This window comes from Sminthopsis crassicaudata, chromosome 3 (assembly GCF_048593235.1).
Source record: "Sminthopsis crassicaudata isolate SCR6 chromosome 3, ASM4859323v1, whole genome shotgun sequence".
NCBI lineage: Eukaryota > Metazoa > Chordata > Mammalia > Dasyuromorphia > Dasyuridae > Sminthopsis > Sminthopsis crassicaudata.
In genome coordinates, this window is record NC_133619.1 from 427840291 (window position 1) to 427863943 (window position 23653).

The following is a 23653-nucleotide window of genomic DNA, read 5'->3' on the forward strand; positions in this document are numbered from 1 at the left end:
TTAGATCCATAGGCTTAAAAACAAAACAAACAAAAAAAAAATAAAAAAACAAAAAACATTCTGTTTTGTTTTGATCAGGAAGGGAAAAGACTAAGAAAAAGAACTTTTCTGAGTTTGAGAAATGAGGAACCCAGTGTTTATTTTAAATACCATTAAAGCCCAGTCATAGAGAAAGAAGTATTTATATGGAGTACCAAGAGCTTAATATAGTGTAGTCTTAAGATTCACTAGAGCCAGCATTATCATTTTGAGCCACATGCTAAAACCTAAACTGTATATTTAAATGCTATAAATGTATTGCCTGACTTAGATGTTTACCTTTCATTAAACATTTTTCTCCAGGTTTGACTCAAACACATGGGCATTTCTAAAGGCATTTTGTATTTATTTTGTAGCTTTAGAAGGGGACTATTTACAGTTGACCTTTAATGCAAATCATAACAAAGACATTAGGAATTAAGCACTGATAATATTAAAGTTAGATTGCTAACATGTTTGCAAATGACATTTCTAAATCATTACAAAGAAAGATTACTGTAAAATAAATATTTATTCCTGGGTAATAAGTACTATGGAAGAAGATGTACATGGTTCTAGAATCCAGTGGAGTGCTTCCCTGAAGATACACTACTGAATGATTATGGAGTGCCAAGATGGAGAATACTTCCTGAAGCCAAGCAATGGAGTTCCAGGGGATATTCAGAAAGGTTAGCAGTTCAGTTATTCACAAGAACCTTTCTTGCCTCATTTCTGCGATTAATGGTCCCACTGATCTTCTCTTTCATTTACTCCTTCTTCTTCCTCTGGGAATGCTGAGTCATTCTGGTTTTTCATATGTTTAACCCCTGAAAGCAGAAAGACATGTTTATTTTAAGCACTTTTAAAATGGAATTATAAGTGACATTTATTTCTGTTAAGTTCTGCTGCTTTGTGGAAAGAGGGAAAACAAAAAAATTAAGTGGAATATTTTCAAAGTTCTGGGTATTGTTTTGTTTTTATTCCCTCTCAACTCTAAGAATCTCAACAAAGTAGTCTTACATAAACCTTTTAATTCACACAGCAAAAGAATAGCAGGGGGCCAAGTTTCCATTAGTAGCAACCTATCTTTTACAAATAAATCTTCTCCATTAAGAATTGCATCACAGCTTATTAAAAACCTGTTACCTATAGCCCCAGCTGACAGACTTCTATTGTAACACTAAGAGGTTATTCAGCTCAGATCCAGGATTTCTACTGGCATTCCTGCACCCTATTTGCACAAGAGTATTTGAAACTCTTGGAAATTAACATCATGAAATATTTAAAAGGGTACCATCCCCATAACTCATAAACAACAAAAGTGTCATAATTGTTGGCATTCTTTATGCAACTAAATTCACAGACTGGACTATTGAGTTGCAAAGAATTGAGTATTTCTCCATGACTGATTTATATTTATATCTCTATCAAAATGTTTTTGACATGTAATCTAAAGTAGAACTTATAAACTAGACTGAACTGACCTCCAAATGCTAGTGTCCTTCCTTCCAAACTACCTTGTATTTATCTATTTTGTATACACACATATTTGGTCACATTCTATTTATTTTATGTAAATTTTTATATGCACTTCTTGTCTCCCTCACTAAAATGTAAACTCATGGCAAGAAAGGATAGTTTCATTATTTGTCCTATTCTTCTTAATACAAGCCTTGACATATAGTAGACACTTGGTAAATACATGTTGATTACTTTTTTGATTATTCCTTTGGGCCACAGAGATGGAAAATTTCTAATCTCAATCCCAAATATATGATGATAATATTTAATCCATGAAAATGCTACATGAAATAAATCTAAAAATCTGAGAAAATGGAGATGCTAATTTTAGAATTACTACTCAAATGCTCCTCAATTGGAATCACCACATGAAGAAATGCTAGAGCCCAGTTTCACTGTATAATTAAGAAATCCAAGAAAAGAGAATATCTACAAATATAGGCAACTAGCACAGTTGCTGTCTTCATTTTCCAAGAGAACTGATGACATCACTGTGATGTCTTGACTTGCATGTGAATTGGATTTAAATGGGTCAGAGTTGTGCAGTCATCAGCTTTACTCTCTCTTCCAAAGTCTTCTATGAGACTTCTATAAGTCCAGTGGCAAGAAAAAAGTCTAGATAACTGGATGATAGCCAGGGAAATGGTAGATGACCTTGGCATTTTCAGTGGCTGACAGAAGGATTTAATTTCTGTTGGTTACTCTCAACTTGGTTTAGATTATCTGCAGAGGCACTTTTACTGGGGTGATTTACCATTCATGCTTCAACTTTTTGGACCCCCAAAAGAGAGTTGGGTGATGGATAGGTGTCAAAGGTAAATGAGCAACCTTGAAAGAGAGCTCAGCAATTCCTCATCCCAGAGGTGCTAGTTGTCCTAAACACCCCCCCAAAAAACCAAGAAGAAAGTGTCATTGGTTACATGATGGAGGAGTGGAGAATAAGAAAACTGGAAAGGCAGAAGGGAGTTAGGTTTCAAAAGGCTTTGTATGCCAAACAAATTTCTATTTCATCCTGATAGTGATAGTCACTAGAATTTATTGAATAATAATATTACATGGTCAGATAAATGTTTTAGGAGGATTCATATGACAACTAAGTGAAGGATGGACTAGAGTAGGGAGAGATTTTATGTCAGGAGACCAACCAGCAAGCTATTCCAATAATCAAGGCATGAGGTGATCAGGGTCTATACAATGATGGCAATGCCAAAGTTGATAAAAAGAAGCACACAAGAGAGGTTTCAAGAATAAATTTGATAGAAATTGGCAACAATGAATATAAGGGTTGAAGTGAAGAAAGAATGAGGATTTAAAGATGACTTAGCTTTTAGGCCTGAGACACTTGGAGAGGATACTGATGTTCTTAATAGTTATAGTAATAATAAGTAAAACTTAATAGTAATAGTAATTACTATATTACTTAATAATAATAGTAACTAGTAATAGTAATAGTTTGGGATATAGGAAGAGTTTGGGTCAAAGAAAATGAGCTCAGTTTTGGACATAGTGAGTTTGAGATACCTTTAGGACATTTAGTTTGAGATGTCTAATAGATAATCGGAGATGTGACTCTGAAAGTTGTGGCTGGATAATAAGAATCATTAGCACTGATATGTTCATTGAATCCATGGTTGTTGATGAAATTGCCAAGTAAAATAACAGAAGGAAGAAAGAGAAGAGAGCCCTGGAGAGATCCAGGGTCAGGGGACCCACTTTTAGGCTACATACAGAACATTTGCTGAAACCTGTATTTGCTATTAAGGAAGAAAATTGACTTCATGACTTTGGAAATTACATTACTTAGGGCACTGGAAAGAAGAAGTGAATTTTAGAATTTAAAATACCGCCATTATAGTGATAGTAACAACAATAATAGTGGCAGATCCACTTATTTCTTAGGAGACTTTCCATTAGAGGACTTTTCAGGTCATGCTTCCTTTTTGGTTGACAGGTCATTACATCATCTTTAATCTAGGGAGGAAATAGGTCGTATTATTTCATTAGCACTGTAAGATAAGAAACCCTAACCTTTAAAGCTAACTCCCAAATTTGAACCCTCCCAAGATATCTTGGGGGATATTGGCTAGATTTCTTTCTTAAGAACTATGCCTTAAAGCAAAACCACTGGGATTCTCATACAAATAGATTCCAGACCAAACCCCATTTGGTCATTGCTTGGCCCTGATTGCTTCAGATTGAATGTAACTAGCAGTCATTTCTGTTTGGCCAGAAATTCTGAGGGTCTTCCCCTTCCAGCTTTATTTATTTAGCTTTTTCTTTTGACTGTGAAATAGGAGATTATTTGCCTCAGTTGCTACCTAGCCTTAATTGTTGAATGAATGGGGCCTGTTGAAGACGTTAGCTTAAAAAAGGCATGATCTCCCACTGTATCCAGAGTCATCTCCATCCGTCCTGATCTATATCTGGCCACTGCACTCAGATAGTTCTGGAAGGAAAAGTGAGGTCGGTGTCCTTGTCCAAAACTCCCTCCTCTAAATCCAATTCACTTGCTTGTCATGGCATTACCTCCCTGATGTCATGGTTCTTTTTGAGAAATAAGGACAAGAAACAACAATAACAGCAAGTGGATGAGATGCAGACTAGTTGAAAGTATTTAGTTCTTTTGTTGTTCACCAATCACATCTGGCAAAATATATAACTATTATTAATGGATTGATATTTGCTCTATTTTGAAGTTTGAAAATTATTTCCTTTGTTGAAGAAGACTAAAACAAATTAGTTTCCTACTTCAGCTTTTTTTTCTCTATTAACATCATGTCACTTTCCCTAATCAAAATATGATTGTAATTTCTCCTGATTGCTGCTAGTTAAGCCATTCAGAGCCACAAATAGACTTTCCTTTCTTCAGCAGAGAAGAATGGCAAACACTTTGGTCTTGGAGTCAAAAGTGAAGAGTTAAGACCCAGATGTCTAATTCTTGACCTGATAGCTCTAGACTCCTTGTTCTTCACATTCTTTCACCTTCTAAAGGTAGATAATACTTTCACCAACTTCCTGACAATTATTGTGAGGAAAATCTTTCTAAACCCTCAAAACGTAAATGGGAGTTGTGATATGATATTTGAAGATAACTATTACTCCTTCCAATCTTCTTTTCTACAATTTTAAGAGAACTGTAAAATCTCAGAGGTAAATGGAACATCAGAAACAATCTAGTCCAATTCTGTACTTAGTTGAAAATCTCCTATACAAAAGTACCAGACAGGGTAGAGAAGGTATGACAAGCAAAAATAAATTGTTTCAAATAAAACAGAAGCAGCAGACTGGCACAATGGAAGAGCAATTTAGTGAAAGGATCTGTATTCAATGTTGCACTTACTACCTTGGACAAATGACTTCACCTCTAGAGATCTTAATTTCCTCATCTGTAAAAATGAGAGGCTTGAAATCCATGATTTTGAAGGTACCTTCCCTATCTAAGTGTCAAGGTTTTTTCTATCCAATTGCTTTTAACTTGGCCAAAAAGATGGCTTTTCCATTAACAAACTAGCTAGTCAACCAAACATAATATATTTTAGTAGATACTTTAGGTCTCAGTGTCTTAAATTGTGGGTCACAATCTCATATGGGTCTAATAACTGAATGTGGGGTTCATAAAATTATGATTTACTATCAGTGAATGTTTGATTTGTACACCTATTTTATATACCTATATACCCAGAGTCACAAAAATTTCTACAGTGAAAAGGGGTCATAAATAAAAACTGTTTAAGAAACCCTGCTTTAAATGATACCCTAGTAAAGACACAACAGATACATATTACTTGAAAAAATTTTTTAGATCATTCAACAATCACACTTGGCAAAGCATTTATCTTTTATTAGTGGATTACTGTTCTATTGCTGCTTGAAGTTTTCTTGTTGAAGAAAACCAAAAGAAATTAGTTTTATACCTCAGCTTTCTCTGTCACCTCTGTTAGGAAAGATGGCATTATGTCATCTTTCCTAAGTAAAGGGGCTATCATTTCCTAGCTCCAAAGATAGCTGTTAAAAAATCAAATTGATTATCATTTTTTCAATCAAAATCTCCTGTCTCTTCCTCTCAGTATTCCTCTCCCCATTAAAAAAAAACAAAAGCGTGTGTGTGTGTGTGTGCGTGTATGTGTGTGTGTACATCTCCTTGTGTACCCTAGTTTTATACCTCTCTGTTAAGAGATATTAAGCATATTTTACCATGATTCTTTTAAAATCATTGGTCATCATGCTAATCCTAAATCTTTCAGTTGTTTTTCTTTACTATATTGTTGTCTTGTATAAATTCCTTTCCCGGTTTGCACACTTCACTCTACATCAGTTCATACAAATCTTCCCATGTTTCATTGGAATTATCTTTCATCATTTCTTACAGCACAATGGTATTCTATCATATTTAATGTAACACAACTTGTCCAGACATTCCTAATTAATGAGTACCTCTTTAAATCTCCATTCTTTGCTATCACAAAAAGAGATATAAGTATTTTTGCACATCCTTGAAGTTTGTTTTACTTAGGACTAAATTTTTTTCTTAATCTACCTTTTCTCTTAGACAGGTAGGTGGTATAATGAATAGCAAGTTGGAATTGGAATTAGGAAGATCTGATTTTAAATCTGGCCTCAGGTTCTAACTAAGTATGTGACCTTTGGGAAGCCACTTAACCTCTTCCTCATTTAGTTTCCTTAAATGTAAAAACAGTTTAATAATAGCACTAGATCAAAAGACTGTTGTGTGGATCAAATGAGATAAAAATTATAAAGAGCTTAGCAGTGTTTTGTTCAGAGTAGGTGTTAAATATAATAGAAGTAATTATTATATCACACTTCTCTCTGCTTTCTATGCCCAACTCTGTATGTGCATGTGCATATGTGTGTATGTTTTTATGTGTGCTCTTCCCTCTTTTGACCAATTTAAGTCATTCTTCACACTTCTAGTTTGTATAGATTTCTGCTTATATGGTTCAATTAAGTGAGACAATTGTGTGCTTTATGCTTTATGTGTTCCTCTTCCTCTTCTTTTTCATTCTTCTTTTAAGATCAGAACATAACAGAATTAATCTCAGGCCTTCTTTTGTCTAATTAGACTCCTTCTATGACCCCTGATAATGATAGGGTTCCGAAGATACACACATATCATCTCCCCATATTATAATTAGAATAATAAATGGTTTCATTTATCTTTGTTCAATCATTTCAATTGTTCAGTTGCCATTCAATCTTTTTTCAGTTGTGTGTGACTCTTTGTGACCCCATTTGGGATGTTCTTGGCAAAAAACTAGATTGGTTTTCCATTTCCTTTTCTAGCTCATTTTACAGATGAGAAGATTCAAGCAAATAGAGTTAAATAGCCTATCCAGTGTCACTCAGCTATTTTGAAGTCAGATTAGAACTCAAGAAGACATCTTCCTGACTCCAGGCATTGAGTTTTATCGACCTACCTGAATTTTATCCTCCTACCTGACTTTTATCCTTGTTCAGTCAATTGTCCTTGCTTATTTATATTTATCTTTTTATATTTAACTCCTTTGTTTTTATTAAAAATTTCTATATGGCTCTGATCTTTTCATCCAGAATGCTTAGATATCCTTTGTTTCATTTTTTTTTACCTATAGAGTCATACTCAATTTTGTTATATAATTTATTCTTGTTTGTTAATCTGTATCAAGTATTACAAACTCTCTGCTCCTGATAATGGTAGCTGCTAGGGACTATCTTGGAAGTTTTCATTTTTAGTTTTTTTTTTTTTTTTTTTTTTTTTTCTTTAAGAAGTGAGCAATGTATTCTATTTCCATTTCATTCTCTGGTTTTTTATGATTTCTTGAAATATGATGTTTACAATTTCTGTGAGGGGGAAGGGTCATATCTTTATATAATTCAAAGACTCTTAAATTTTCTCCTTGATGTGTTTCCTGGTCAGTTGGTTTTGCTGAGATATTTACATTTTCTCTTTTTTTCCTTCAATATTTTGACTTAGTTTTAATATGAATTGTTATCTAAAGAACTCATTCTAATTTTCAGGGAGATAGCAGCTTGGACTACCAAGCTTTGATTACCTTTCTAATCTTTCTTCAATAACATTTCTTTCTGAATACTTTTTTCTAGTGTTCTCAATTCCCTTATTTTTTTTTTAAAAGCATTTTTTCTTAATTCTTGTTTTAGCTATTCCAGACATCCTAGTCAGATGTTTTTATTTGTGGCTTTGTCAATGTTTTGTAATAATTTTCTTCTTCTAGGTTTCTGTCAATGTGACTGTCATCATAATAGCTTTTTATAATGGAGTTCCTTTGTCTGTTTAGCTGTTCATTCTTCTAGCCTACTTCCTGACTTCTGACTTTATATTAGTTATGGTTAGGCTCTATACACTTCTGCAATGAATGCCTGGGCTGGTCCTGCTGCCAATTTCTTGAAATATTAGAAACTCTGCTATTTCAGGCTCTTGAGGAATCACTAATACTGGGCACCTGCAGGTTTTAGTGTTCCCAAAATAGTCTAATTAAGGATAAAATCTGATTTCTGCATCCCTGGTTGAGCTTGCAAATTCTGACCTGGGTTTGGGTGTGAACAACAGATTTTGTAACTTGTATCATTTAGAGTTCAAGTAGACCACTTCTGAATCATTAACAGCCACCTGGAAATCTCTTCAGAGCAATAGCACTAGGGCTTCCATTTAGTGTGAAATTCCTGAATTAATTATGCCTCTATACCTTCAGACTGAGCTCTATGGTAGAATTAAGAGCCTGGGGTCTCATTTGTAGATTATTGGGGTCTAAGCCACATAGCTACTTCATGTTTCTGGATTTGCTCCTTGCTTAGTAGACAGGATATGATTCATCATTCTGGGATATCTACCAAAGATGTTGGTGAGCAACAGAGATGTCAGTTGGCACCAGTCTGATACCCTAAAACAGTTTATCATCCTCTATTTTGTATCAGGGACTTCTTATTGCCCTGTTCATAGCATTGTGTCCTAGAATTCACTGCAGGTATACTCCTAACTTGACTCCTTCCCCAGTGACTTCAGAATTCTGCCTCTCAATGGCAACCTGAGCTGGAAAAACGACTCACTGTGATTTTTTCTTGTTTTTTAAATCAGGATTTTGTCTAGTGAGCTTTTGACTTATTTGGAGGGATTGTGTGTATCTGTGTGTCTGTGTGTTTGTTCACATATGTGTGTGTGTGTGTGTGTGTGTTTGTGTGTTGGTGGACAGGAGTAGGAGCTCATTGTACATCTGTGTCTTTCAAACTTGGCTCTCCTCACAAGGATAGCTTTTTAAAAAACTTTTTTTTTTTTTTTTTTTTTTTTTTTTTTTTGGTTTTCATTACCATTTTTAGGAGTCTTAGGCTTATTCCAGGCCTTAGCTGTCTTGATATCATATGCATATTTTCTTGCTTTTCTTGTATTTGTATAGAAAAATGATTAATGATTCCCAGAAAAACCTACCCCAAAATATCTTGGGATTCTTAGAAGATTTCTACTAAGATAATATAAAAAAATAATGATGTTTAAGAGCCCCCATTGTAAGCAGATATCTAATTTCCAAGCTATAAACCCTATGCTATTTTTGTTCTAGGCCTTCCAGACCAGGTAAATTATGTAATAATGAAACTATAATTGGCCAAAATTTATCTCATGAGGCTTGGTAATGCCTATGTTATTATTTCTTAAGTCATAGATCATAACTAATATGGCAACAGATAGGAATTAAATATTAATGGCACAAGTGTTCAAATCAACCTACACTTCTACATTTATAGCTAAGTGTATTTCCTACTAGATAGTCTAACTCCCACACTAGTTAATGTCTTTGTGAGAGTAATATTCATTTAAACACATACAGTGAGGCAAAATTCTTTAGACATAATTTTCTCAGTTAAATTATCCCTTCTCAATTTAATAGATTCTGATCTTTGTTTCTTCCATGCAATATAGTTTGCTGCTTGGAGTTCATCTATATCAAGTGGTATATTATTATAGAGTTTGAGAGCAGGAAATCTGTAGCAAATTCTTTAAGTTCTAAAGAGGTTTACATAATGAAGTTGTAAGACATTTAATAATTAGTTTTTGATTGGGTAACTTGTGTTTGTATTTTGAAATAGCTTTAAAGAAAACACAGAAAGTTCTCACTTTATATAAATCCACATTTCATAAAATTGACTTTACATAAAGAATTCTGAAAGGCATGAGAAAATCTGACAGAATCATGTATGAAGAGAGTTTAGAAAAAAGTGTGCCAACAGATTATAAAGTAAATTTTTAAAAATATTTTATGTAAATAAAAATATTTTAAAAGCACTTTGTTGTTGCTGTTCTTGACAATCTGTATAGTTGTATGCTTAGATATCTAATTTGAGACCACTGTAACATTCTCCAGAGTAGACTCGACCAGTGAATATACCAAGAAGTTTCAGGACCAAAGGTAATTTGTGTGAAATATTACTCTTTATATATTATCTATCATTAAGGGGCAGTTATCTTTGACTGTTCTGAGTGTGCTAATTTATGCAAATTTCTGTTTCAGAACAGTAGCTCACCCCTAGTACAGAGTAAGCTCCATGAAGTAAAGATCATGTCTTTTTAACTTTCTATCAAAGGATTCCCTTTCCCAAAGTAAAACAAAACAAAACAGGAAATGCACTCTTTCTCCCTCCTCCCATTGCCTTTTGGCTAACTTCCTTAGTTTTTTTTTTTTTTTTTTTCCCATCAGTTTATTTATTTTTAAATTTTTCAATAGTGTTTTACTTTTTCCAAATACATGCAAAAGATAGTTTTCAACATTCACCTTGGCAAAAACTTGTGTTTCAATTATTTCTCCCTCTCTTCTCCTCTCACCCACCCAAGACATGAGCAATCCAATATATGTTAAACATTCTTCTAAGCATATTCCCATATTTATCATGCCATGCAAGAATAATCAGATCAAAAGGGAAAAATATGAGAAAGGAAAAAAAAACATGCAAACAACAACAATAACATGGTGAAAATACTACGGTTTTGATCCATATTCAATCTCCATAGTTCTCTCTCTAGAAGGGAATGGCCATGGTCATCAAAACCATTTTTTACTGGCATAGAAGTAGAATAGTGGATCAGGTTAGGCCCACAAGACACAATAGTCAATTATTTTAGAAATCTATTTAATAAACCCAAAGACCCCCACTTCTGGAATAAGAATTCATTATCTGACAAAAATTGCTGGGAAAATTAAAACAATATTATGGCAGAAACTAAGCATTGATTAGCATCTCACACTCTATACTAAAATAAAGTCAAAATTGGTTCATGATTTAGACATAAAAGTGATAACATAAGCAAATTTGTAGAGCAATGGATAGTCCAATGTCAGATCTGTGGAGAAGAAAGGAATTATGACCAAAGAAGAATAAGAGAGCATTATGAAATGAAAAATGAGTAATTTTGAGTAAATTAATTTAAAAAGGTTTTGCACAAATGAAACTAATGTAGTCGAGATTAGAAGGGAAACAGAAAATTAAGAAACAATTTTTATATTCAGCATTTCTGACAAAGACCTCATTTCTAAAACACAAAGAACTCAGTCAAATGCAAATGAAGATAATTCACATCTATCAGATTGGCTAAGATGACAGAAAAAGATCAAGATAAATGTTGAAGGGGATGTGGGAAAACTGGGACACTAATGCATTGTTGGTAGAGGTGTGAAAATATCTGTGCCCAAAGGGCTATAAAACTGCATATATACTTTGAGACAGCAGTATTACTAATGAATCTGTATCTCAAAAAGATCATAAAAAGAGGGAAAAGAAACCACATTTGCAAAAATTTATTACAGCTATTTTTGTAGTGGCAGGGAATTATCAGTTGGGAAATGAATAAATTATAAAATATGAATGTAATGAAATATTATTGTTCTTTAAAAAAATGATGAACAAGCTGATTTTAGAAAATCCCAGAAAGACATACAAAAACTGATGCTGAGTGAAGTAAGCAGAGCTATGAGAACACTACACAATAACAGCAAGATCATGTGATGATCAATTGTTATGGACTTGGCTCCTTTCAAAAATGGAGTCATCAAGGACAATTCCAATAGATTTAGGATACAAAATACTATCTGCATCTACAAAGTTCTATCTATGGAAACTGAATGAGAATCAAAATATAGTATTTTCACCTTTTTGTTTATTTGCTTTTTCTTTCTCATTTTTTCTCTTTTGGTTTGATTTTCTTGTACAACATGACAAATATGTAAACATATTTAAAAGGAGTATACATGTTTAACCTATATCAGATTGTTTGCTGTCTTAGGCATGAGGGAGATAAAGGAGGGAGGGAGAAAAGTTTGAAACACAAAATCTTACAGAAATGAATGTTGGAAACTTTTATGTGGAAAAATAAAATACTATTGAGAAAAAAAGAACGAAGGAAAGAGAGAGTCATGGATTCGCATAATTTTAGAGCTAAAAGAAACTTTATCTATTTTGACTTCCTTATTTCACAGATGGATAAACTTAGCATTACATAGCTAAGAGGTGTAGAGAAACAAAGTGATTTCCAAAGCCAGACAGGACCCTCAGGTAAAAAAAAAAAAAAAAAAAAAAGATTTCTGTAATGAGTGCCTAGGCAAAGAGGTAATGCAGAGAAGAATGAAAAAAAAATGACCTAATCTGAAAGTTGGCTTAAGACTTTTTTTTGTGTCTGTGACCATAGTTTTCATGGGAGAATTTGAGGTAAAGCAGAATGGAATAATTATTTTAAAACCTGAAACATTACAAATTGAGAATTTATGTAAGTAGGCTCAAAGAAAGGTTTCCATCTCATTAGGTAAATCTTTTCTGGAGTGGCTGTGAAAGAACAAGGACAAGAATCATACATGATGAGAAGGCATAGATAGTCACAATTTTCACCATTGGAAAGAGATCATAGATCCATATATTCAATTTAATGGATGATTGAACCAACTTATTTTATAGTCACATATATAGTCAACTTATATTAGCATACATATAAACAATATCTATATGAGAGGGGCCTTCAAGGTGGCCTTTTTATATTTTAGACTTTTTTTTAAAAATCAATAAATAATAATAATAAAATTTATATTCCCATTGAATCATTTAGAAGATCTTAGCCTATCCTTGTTAGATAAGAGGCTCAAATCATGAGCTAAGTTAATAGAATGCCTTCCATCTCTCACTTCTATAGGAGTTGTCCATTGAGAGCTCTCAGGGTTCGGAAATTGTGGCACTTTTCTCTCAACCCTATTTTCCTTCCCTAACCCCACTGGAGTTATCCTACATATCCACCTACATATTCATTACTCCACAAATACTTAGGCTATCTCTCAAACTCCAAATTTTGTTATTTGGGGTGAATAAAAGGTCTAGCTGTTATTCCTCAGTTTCCCTGCATTATAATACCTCAGTTTTCCTGAATTATTCTGCCTTGGTTTCCGTGGTGGCAACCTCCCCCCCCCCCCCCCCCCCCCGCTTCCTGACCATTAGGACTGAGATAATTAGGCTGTGGAGCTCTGGCTACTCTGGCACTCCAAAGAGTCATAAAACTCCAGATGGTTTATCTCCAATACCTAGATTATAGCTTCTATCTTTCCAGACCCAGACTTTCTGAATCCTGCTCAACCACCTTATCGGAATTTATGATCCTTCCTCCTTACCCCAACCTTTCAGAATTGAATTATGATCCTTCCTAGAATTTCCATTCACCCAATACTCTGCCCCCTCCCCCTACCTCCCGCCCCCCCACCTTTGTTTCCCAATTATTGAAGCCCTATAAAAGTCTCTGGAATTACTTGCATGTTGCTGGATGCTTTGAGACAAGAGTCCCATTCAGCTGACTGGGGGATCTAACATGGATCCTATTCAGCCACCAACCCAAATTCTCCACTATTAAAATATTTAAAACTTCTAGTCTCTGCCTTGCCTTGGTTTCTCCAGCATTACATAGCTAAGAGGTCTAAAAATAGTGTCTCTTTAGAAGTCACTTTATCTCTCATTATCCCAGTTCCCTCATATTTGAATGATCCTTGAGGTACAGATTTGAATCCTATCATCTTATGATATACTGATCTATAAAATGGGAGAGTGAAACTTGTGTATTTCAGCTCTACAAAAATTCTCTGGTTCTATTTGCATTTTGAGTCTCAAGCCCAATGATCACACTCTTCCATGCATATGTAGGGATGAAGACAGTACTTTATTTATTTACTTATCCTGAAAGTTACTGACAGTGTAAATTTGTTTTGAATTTTTCTACTTTTTATTTTTTATTTTTTTGGACTATTTATATTTCTTCTGTTCACAAATTGTTTCTCTATTACTTCCTCTGAGAAGGGAGATTGGGTCAGTAGCATATTGAAAGTAAAATGGAATCCAAATGACATATTCCTACTGGAAGAACGTTCATCAGAGTTGTTTGACTTTATTTATTTATTTATTTTTATTATCTTAGTTACCAGTATCCATATAAACTATGATCAAACTACTACAAGTAAGTTTCAAAATCAGTGATATTATTTAAAAGATTCAGGATATGAGAGGCATTACTCTACCACCTACCTTTCTTCCCTCTGCTGTTACAAAGCATGTGAGTAATATCTTTGGGAGGACAATTCCTCTCATAGATAAGCCCCTCTGGACAGTCCTGAAGGGGGTTCTATGCATTCAACTCACTTGTAAAAGCTTCATGCTATGGTTAGAGTACTAGATTTAAGGCCAGAAAGACATGAATGGAAATCCCACCTCTGTCATTAACAATCTGGTGATTAAATAAGCAAGACAATGACTATGAAATGCAGGTTTTTCATTCATAAAATTGCAATGTTATACATAAAACCTATCTTATTGAGTTGCTGTAAGACTCAACTGAAATACTATATTCAAAGTGTGTTAAAGACTTTAGAAAATACTATTTAAATGGGAATGTATCTAAATCATGGATCATAGGTTCAGATTTACACTTTTTGGAAAGCTAGATGGAGCATTTATAGATATTCCTTGACTGGTTCCATTCTAGCTCATGGCCTGCTTTGGATCTTATGAGATTCAAGAGCCTTCTGGAAGCAATGATAAAAGCTTCTCTATTGAATTCTTGACAACTAATTATTCAGTGTCTGCTAAGCCAGAGATAGGTTGAGAGAACATGTTCTGGCCAGAGACAGGAAAGGCATTCTGACCCTTCCATTTAGCTTTCTAGAGGGCAATGCAAAATAATCAGCCTCACTCTTAGGTATCAAAGCTACTATAGAAGGTCCCTTGCATATTCAAACTTAGTAGATACTTAAAGAATTCTTCTACATCACACAGTACAAGTCCTTCATTCATACAAAGCTATCAGCAAGTCCCCAAAATTACATGCAATAGAACCAGGCAGAGAATATCAGTCAATGTTCAGTATAAACCCCTAGGAAGGGAATATCTGAGCATATTCTATACCTGTTACTCCAACTATTATCGTTACCACTTCAAAAGCACAAACTTCTGGTACTGTTTGTTTTAATTGAGGGAAGTAAGAAGACAATAAATGAAACAATCAATACACAAATCTTTATTAAGTTCCAACTTTATTGTGGGCACTGGGTAGGGATACAAAGACAGAAATGTTATGGGTAGAAAAGGGAATAAAATGGAAAAGAAGTTTATTCCCTCCTATTATACAAGGAAAGCTAGATTATGTGTCAAAAAAAACCCTTGGGTTTCAATTTCTGCACTTGCACTTAGTAATGTATACTCCTAGGCAAGATAGTGACTCTCTCTGTGTCTTCATTCCTGTACTGGTAAAATGATGGAATTGGATTCTATGACCTCCAGTGAAGTTTCTAGCCCTTAAAACTAGGTTCACTCCCTCCGATGAGAAGAGAAAACAAAACATATACTACCTATGTTTTATTGGCACTAATACAGCATTTCAGTTTATCAGGGATTAACCCATTTAAATGTTTACATTCTTTCCAGGAGGATAAAATGCAGACTAAATTTTCTCAAGTGAATGGAGTTTGTGTTTTTACCCAACATATGATACTTTCCTCAACAAAAGTTAGTCCCATTGGTGAGATTATGAATCCTAGGAGAGAAGCAACTGTGAACTCACAGGCACTGAGAATGGTGGACAATCCAATGGCTTTCCTGTTGCTTAAAATTTCCTTTCATCAAAAAAGAGCTAATTTTCTGATTTTACTATCACATTCAATTTCAGAATCTCTTTAGTCTATATCATATCCTGGGACTATTTCCTTTTTCATAATCTTCTGAGATCTTCCTTTCTGACAGCAGTTCTTCAATGTTATCTCTATTGGCATTGTCTTGAAGCTGCTCAGCTCAAAGAACTCTTGGTTCCTATGACCCTTGCTTAGTCCGTGGTCACTTAATTTGAGCACTATTGTATGTCTCATGCTCGAGGCTGTAACTTTTTAGCTCAGATCATAGTTTCTCTTGCCTTCTGAATGTTACAGGGGTTACATGGCTCCAAGCATTTTCTCTGATAGTCTTCCTTGCTTGGAACACTCTTTCACTTCCACTCTGATTACTAATCCTCCTTTTAAGTCCCAACAGAAATCTCACCTTCTTCAGGAAGCCTGCTTTATCCCTTCTTAATTCTAATACTTTGTCTAGTTATGACTTCACACAGGAGAATCTGAAGAGAAAATATTATGCAATCAGAAAATTTAGAGTTGGAAAAAAATTTGTGTCCATCCAATCAAACCCAAGTCTCAAAAACAATCCTATCTACAAATTCTTGACGATTGGTCATATAGTTATTTGTTTGAAATTATCCAATGAAGGGAAACTTGCTACTTCCACCCTGAAAGTTGGCTTTTCCCCTAGTCTTCTCACACTGATTTTGCAAAGATGGCATCAATAGAATGTGTAGAAGAAGAGGAAAAGGAAAGAGTCAAAGATGGCACTAAAGTTTCAAATTAATGGATTTGGTGATAATGGTGCTATTGAAAAAAAGGGAATTTAACAGATATGTGGATGAGTAGATAATTATGTAAAATACATATTTATATATGTGTGTTCACAATACAATTTCCCCACTAATAGGAAGAGACATAATAAATAATTGACATAATAAATAATACATAATTGACTCAGGAAAATAGTAGATCAAACTCAATTATCTAACATATAGAATAATAGCAATCTAAGATCCTTATCTCTCTAAGATCCTTAAATTGATATTTAATGAAAACTTCTTGAAAGGGGTACAAAAAGGATAAGGACACAACATGTGTAGAAGGTATAAGATGACTGGAAAAAAAAATCTTTCCATTTATCAGCAATGGTTATAGAAATTGAATATAATTACTCACATCTCAGAGGAACAGAAATATGGAGGGCAATGAAGGAAAAAGAAAAAAAATGAAAGTAAAATTATTGAAGGGTGGTAGCTAAAAGGGTTACAGCACATTTAACATTAGGAAAGGGAATAGAGAATATGAAAAGGAGAACAGAAATGGGACCATTATTGGGATATAAGAATCAAACTGAAAATTGGTGGGGCAAAAAACATACTAGTGTTAATTCTGAAAATGGTGAAAATGCTCTCCTATCAATAAGCAGTGCAAAAAGTGATCAAATAAATTTAAGCTACAGAGTTAATACTGGTATTAAAATCATAACTAAAAGAATCCTAGAAATCTAGAGAAGGAAGCAATCCCATAATCTGGAATCTGGAATATGGGATTTCAGACTAGAAAAGGAACTCAAAGTCTATGCTTCAAAAAAGGTCCCCTATGACATACCTCACAAAGAATCTTTTTCTTGAAGGTCTCTCATAAGGGGAAACCTGTTACCATTTGAAGCATCCAATTTCATTTTATGCATAACTCTACTTGTTATTTCCTTGCCTTAAATATAAATTTAAACTCTGCAACAAATAAATAGTCCATTGTTCTTAAATTTGGGGGTAAGGAGAGCAAGACCAAATTATTTTCCATAAAGATCATGAAGAATATATTTAGAGAAGGACCTTCAAAGTCATCTAATTCAGCTCCCTCATTTTTCAACTGAAGAATTTGAGACCCAGAGACTCAGAATAGTTCAAGTTAACAGATGGGAGAAGTGGGGTTTGAACCCAGGTATGCTGTATCCTGATCCAGAATTCTTTCTATTATGCCACATTTCTTTATGTGACAGTCTTTGAAATTTTTGAAGATTTATCATGCCTCTCCTCCCATCCTAAGTTTTTTCTTCTCTAGGCTAATCATTCCTAATTTCTTCAATTGGAAGCTGGCATAGCATTCTCTTTCTCTCTCTTTTTTTTATTATGGCTTTTTATTTACAAGATATATGCATAGGTATTTTTTCAGCATTGACCCTTGCAAAACCATCTGTTCCAATTTTTCCCCTTCTTCCCTCTACCCCCTCCCCCAGATGGCAGATAGACCAATACATGTTAAATATGTTAAAGCATATGTTAAATACAATATATGTATACATATCCATATAATTATTTTGCTGCACAAGAAGAATCAGACTCTGAAATAATGTACAATTAACCTGACCAAGGCACAATATACATTCCCAGAGAACAAGTTTCCTCATTCTGGATACTTTGCTTCTCTTAATAAAACCTAAGACTGTTCATTTATATCACTTTATTCACTCATTGGCTTTATAGACAGGCTGGTAAGATTATCAGTCATGCCTCTCTCATCTTGTTCTCCTTACAATGATTTTTCCAAATACTCATATATAAGATTTCATACTTATCCAAATAAATTTTATCTTATATAGATTAAATCCAAAGCTCTAAACTTCAAATCTTTGTGTACCTTGACTGTCATCAAATTCCCCTTCTAGCTTTGTGGTATCTATCATTAAGTCACAACAAAAATCTTAAGCAATACGTGACCAAAGAAAGACCCTTGGGAAACTCCACTAGGGCTCTCCTTCCAAGCTAACATGATTCATCAATAATTGTTTTTTAGGTCCAGATAGTCAAAATTCCTAGTTCCCTCTAACTGCACTATCCTCTCTCCCACATCTCCATCTTTCACCAAAAAAACAGCATAAGAAAATTTGCGAATGTTTTGCTAAAAAAACATAAATTATATTTGTGTACTCTCTGTCAATAAAAAAAGAATACTTATTGTAGCATTATGTTTTTTTGATGACCTCTTCCTACCTATTTCCAAACCATACTGCCCCCATTCCAGCTATCCTTACCCTCCAGGTCTCATTCCTATCCCAATCTGGATTCTCCCCCAGACTCTGACCCCATAAGTTGCTTTTTAGCTTCTCTTGTTCTGAATCAGGATTTCATATAACTTCCTGGCCATTAATAAACCACATCACCAAATGCATACTTAGTCCTGTTTTAGTTCCTCTTGTCATGGTATCATCTCCCATTAGAATATAACTTCTTTGACAGGAGGGACTGTTTTGTTTGCTTTTATTCATATCTCAAGTTGTTATCACAATACCTGACATGTTGTAAAAACTAAATACATTTTTTATCATCATCATTATCATCATCATCTTCTGCTTCTTCCTTCTTCTCAGTCTAGCTCTGATATTTGCTTATTTTTCTCAATAAACACTAATCATTCTTTTGTAATACATTCTTGAATTTTTCAAAAACTCAAAGTCCAGTTCACTAGCCTATTATTCTCAAACTACCCTCTGTTCTTTCTTTTAGAAAAGTTCAATCCCATTTGTTTTATAGATAGGAATGTTTAAGAGGATTCTTTGAAAGCTAAAGATCATATAGACTGATTTTAGACTGCACTAAGATAACAATATTATAGTAGCTACATTTTGTGTAACAATTCCCCAGTCAGAATTCATTTGAAAGAGAAAGAGACAAACAAAACAAAGTCCTTTTGTTGTGGAATTTTTCAAGAAGACAAGTTTTAGTGTAGGTTCTAGAAGAATTATAACTTCATTCCAATCCCTGACATTTTCTAAATATACATTTGTAATAGAGTATTGTGTATTATTTATCAAAATGAGAGGTATTGTGGTGCTCAGGAGATCCAAGACCTGGGTTTAAACTTAGGTATCACTTCTAATAAGAAGTGTTCTTGGTATATTAGAACTGCTACAATTGGAGAGGTACAGTGGATCATGGATTTATAGCTGCAAGGGATCTTAGAGGATCAAGTCTTGCCCTCTCATTTTATAGATAAGGAAATCTAAGTCTCCCACAATTATCTAATAAGAGTTTTCAGCAAAAATGAAAATTCAGATCTTTTTAACTCAAAGGTCAGCAATCTATTAATTCCTTTTCCCCCCCCCCTGAGGCTGGGGTTAAGTGACTTGCCCAAGGTCACACAGCTAGGAAGTGTTGTGTCTGAGACCAGATTTGAACTCGGGTCCTCCTGAATTCAAGGCTGGTACTCTATCCACTGTGCCACCTAGCTGCCCCCTATTAATTCCATAATACTGTTTCCATAGATATTAGTTGTGGCAATAGTGATAATAATTGGCTGGATCAGAACAGAAGCAGCAAATAACAGATCTGTCCATAGTTGTGCTACCTCATAACACTTGAAATGGCTATGGAGATATGAAGGTAAATGTGATGTTTAAGATGGGAAAAAGGCTGCTTTTGGCACCAGTGGGTTTAACTAACCCAATTTTTAGCCATTCGGTATCATAGAATAAGAGCAACAGTGAGATACTTCCTTGAAGTATGGGAAGTACACCACTGCATTGTCAAAGTTTCTCAAGAAGACAATTCCCTGATACTGATATGGTTTTTTACTTTCCCTTTGTGAAAACTAGTAGGAAAGCAGCTAAGAGAGACTTGTATCCACATGTTCCTTCTCTGGAAGCACTTAGTATTATTCTGGTGGCAAAGGGTCAGAGTTCCAGTAAAGGCTAAGTCTATGATTAGAGGCCTTTTTTGGCAGCATTTCTCATTCAGAGCTCATACTGAAACAACAACTCATCATCCTAAGGGTATATTTTTAGAATGAAGATGTAATAGAGTGAGTCATCAAACTTCCCTGAGCTTTATTTTTCTCATTTATAAAATATTTCCCAAACTTTCTTATAGAACAATAACAGTAGCTCAGTAATTATACCCACCTGTTCTTGTATCCAGTTCATCCAGAACTACTTACACTTAGATAATCTTCCTACCTATCTTAGTTTGTTGATATTCCCTATTAACCATTTTTATATACCTTTTCCGGTGCAAAGATCATTCTCCTGGGCAAAGAAAACAGAGAAAGATAAGATTTGAGCAGCTCCACCCTCTCTGGTATATAGATTAGGAATATCAACTGACCAACTAACTATAAATAGGATATGTTCTTTTGTGGGAAAAGGAAGGAAGAGGGGGCGGTGTGCTTATAGGCTTCCAGAGCTCTGGGAGGATAATCTTTTTTGGAGGTGGTAATTTACAAACAACTAAGAATTACTATAGGTATATATTGTGGCACTATAGCACCATGGAGAGCGGAATTGGTTTAGTGGACTCTGGTCTTTAAATCATCCAATGTGATTATAACTTAGAGATGACAGGACCTTTACAGCCTCCAGAAAAAAATAGAAAATGGGATGAGGAAACTGGGAAAGAGTGTGACATAATACATGCCAAAGTGACAAGGTGAGGTAGGCTATTTTCACCATCTCTTGCATGGTACTTAACAATTCCTTAGTTCACTAATGTATTTTTTAGAATTCCATGAGATTCACACCTTTAAGAGAGAATACTTTTAAGGAGCTCCCACAAGCCCAGGGAGTACCCACAAGCCCACTCTCTGGGAGGAGATTCACAACTAGGATTGACTTCTGGGAAACCCACAATCCCACACTCTGGGAGGCAGAGTCTGATTCATTCCCATGTCTACCTTTGGGCTGGTTGGTAGCTTTGGATTCAGAGGGAACTAGAGACTGAAGCTGGCTGGAGACATTCTGACAAGAGCTCATGGGGGAACCAAGGAGAGAGAAAGGCCTCTAAGAAAGCTAGCTGAGCACCAAGTGAAGGAGTTAAGGATTGAAGGAGAAAATAAAGGATCTGGAGATAAGATTTGGAAAGAGACAGTAAAGGACTTTAACTCCTGGCTACATTTTGGGATTATTGAACTGAAGCCAAGGCTACCTCCAGAAGCTCCCCAAGAATCCTGCTCCAAGAGAACAATTGTGATTTAGAGAAAAGAGAAAATTGTATTTTTTAAATTTGTTGGCTCTGAGTCTCTTCCTCCCTCCTCTTCCCCAATAAAAATCAATTATTTTCTGACTCTCCAATTGCTCTGATCAGATCTTGAGAGGTTCTACTTTGAAGAGGATTGCCATCGAATTTGCTAGGGAAACAAATAATTCCCTAGGGACCATCTACCAGAGAAAGCAGACTGTTCTCCCTTCTTTTTCTCTCTAATACTTCATCAAACTTTCTGAAGGCTGGTTATAAGTAAGTCCATGTAGAATAGGTAATCACAATTTTAAATTTAAAGAACATTATCATGTATAATTGATGTGTCATCATAAAGAAGACTACATTCCAATAAATGGATTGTTATAATGATATAGTAAAAATAAAGCTTGGCTATTTCAAGGCAATTAAAGAATCATTACTACCTATGATTGTTTTTATGGAAGAGATACCATTATTCAAACAAAATATATGGAATATAAATAAAAGGAGAGAAATTCCACTTCTTTTTGTCAGACTAAATATTTATATCAAAAGATATTTAACTTTGGTTAGGTTTCCAGATTGAAAAAAAAAAACTTCAAATATTCATGGGCTCTTATGAATATATACTTGCATGAGCATCAGTAGGAAACAGGCTAAAAAGATCATACTGAAGACAAATGTGGACAATCCAAAAATTTTTATTAGGTGAAAAGCATTTTGTGAGAGGATTGAGGAACATATCCATGCACACACATGGAAAAAGTCTATTCATGGAACTTATTATTAATAAGAAAATGTTATAAACCAAATAAATATACCAAATAACAATAATATGATAAGTTTATCAGAAAAATTACTCATGTGAAGCCATTTCCAATAGACTTGTGATGGAAAAAGCCATCCACATGCAGAGAAAGAGAACTATAAAAACTGAATGTGGATAAAAGCACAATATTTTCATCTTTGTTGTTATTGTTATTGTTTGTTTGCTTTTTTTTTCTCATGTTTTTCCCCTTTTGATCTGATTTTTCTCAAGCAGCATGACAAATGTGGAAATATGTTTAGAAGAACTGTACATGCTTAACCTCTATTGGATTACTTGCTGTGTAGGGAAGGAGGGAGAGGGAAAAAAGAGAGAAAAGTTTGGAACACAAGATTTTGCAAGGGTGAATGTTGAAAACTATCCCTGAATATGTTTTGAAAAATAAAAAACTATTGTTATTTTAAATGTGTGTGTGTGTGTGTGTGTGTGTGTGTATGTGTCTGTGTGTGTGTATAAAACTGTTCATGTAGGATTCAAGTCAGCAAAGACCATCCATGATCTGAGGAATCATGAAAGCTTCATGGAAAACCCCTTAAAAATAGAATTGGCCAAAAAAAAGAATTGGAAAAAAGAGATCCAAAAACTTAATGAAGAAAATAATACTTCAAAAAGAAGCATTAGGGTAGAAGCCAATAACTCCATGAAACATCAAGAAACAATAAAATCAAATAAAAAAATAAAAAGAAGAAAATGTTAAATATTTTCTTAGAAAAACAATTGACCTAGAAAATAGATTGAATTAATTGAAAACCATGGTCAGAAAAAGAAAATATAAAAGAAAACTACTCTGATGTCCTAGAATCAGGGAATAAAATAGAAATTGAAATAATTTATCATTCTCCTTCTGAAGGACATCCCTAAATGAAAACTGTCAGGAATTATAACAAAATTCTAGAGCTGCTAGACAAGAAGAAATTATTGCAAGCAGCAAGAAAGAAAAAAATCCAAATATCATGAAGCTACAGTTAGGATCACAAGATTTAGAAGTTTTAACATTAAAGAAGAAGAAGGCTTGGGAGATGATATTCTAGAGGGCAAAGGAGCTAAAATTACAATGAATAATCACCTACCCACCATAACTGAGTATACTTTTCCAAGGAAAAACAATAAATATTTAATGAAAAGGAGGATTTTCAAGCATTCCTGATGTAAAGACTAGTGCTGAATACAAATTTAGCTTTCAAAAATAAGGCTGAAGGGAAGCTTAAAAA

The 23653-nt window shown here is 34.3% G+C and overlaps 1 protein-coding gene across 3 annotated transcripts in view; it reads right to left on the reverse strand.

The window, feature by feature from the left end:
- Positions 1–364: 364 nt before the first annotated feature.
- Positions 365–23653, reverse strand: part of PPP1R1C (protein phosphatase 1 regulatory inhibitor subunit 1C) — a 177337-nt gene continuing 154048 nt past the window's right edge. For all 3 annotated transcript variants that reach the window (XM_074302950.1, XM_074302952.1, XM_074302951.1), the window contains one exon: positions 365–845. In XM_074302950.1, coding sequence (XP_074159051.1) covers positions 757–845 — 89 coding nt within the window. In that variant the 3' untranslated portion in view covers positions 365–756. The remainder of the gene's footprint in view (positions 846–23653) is intronic.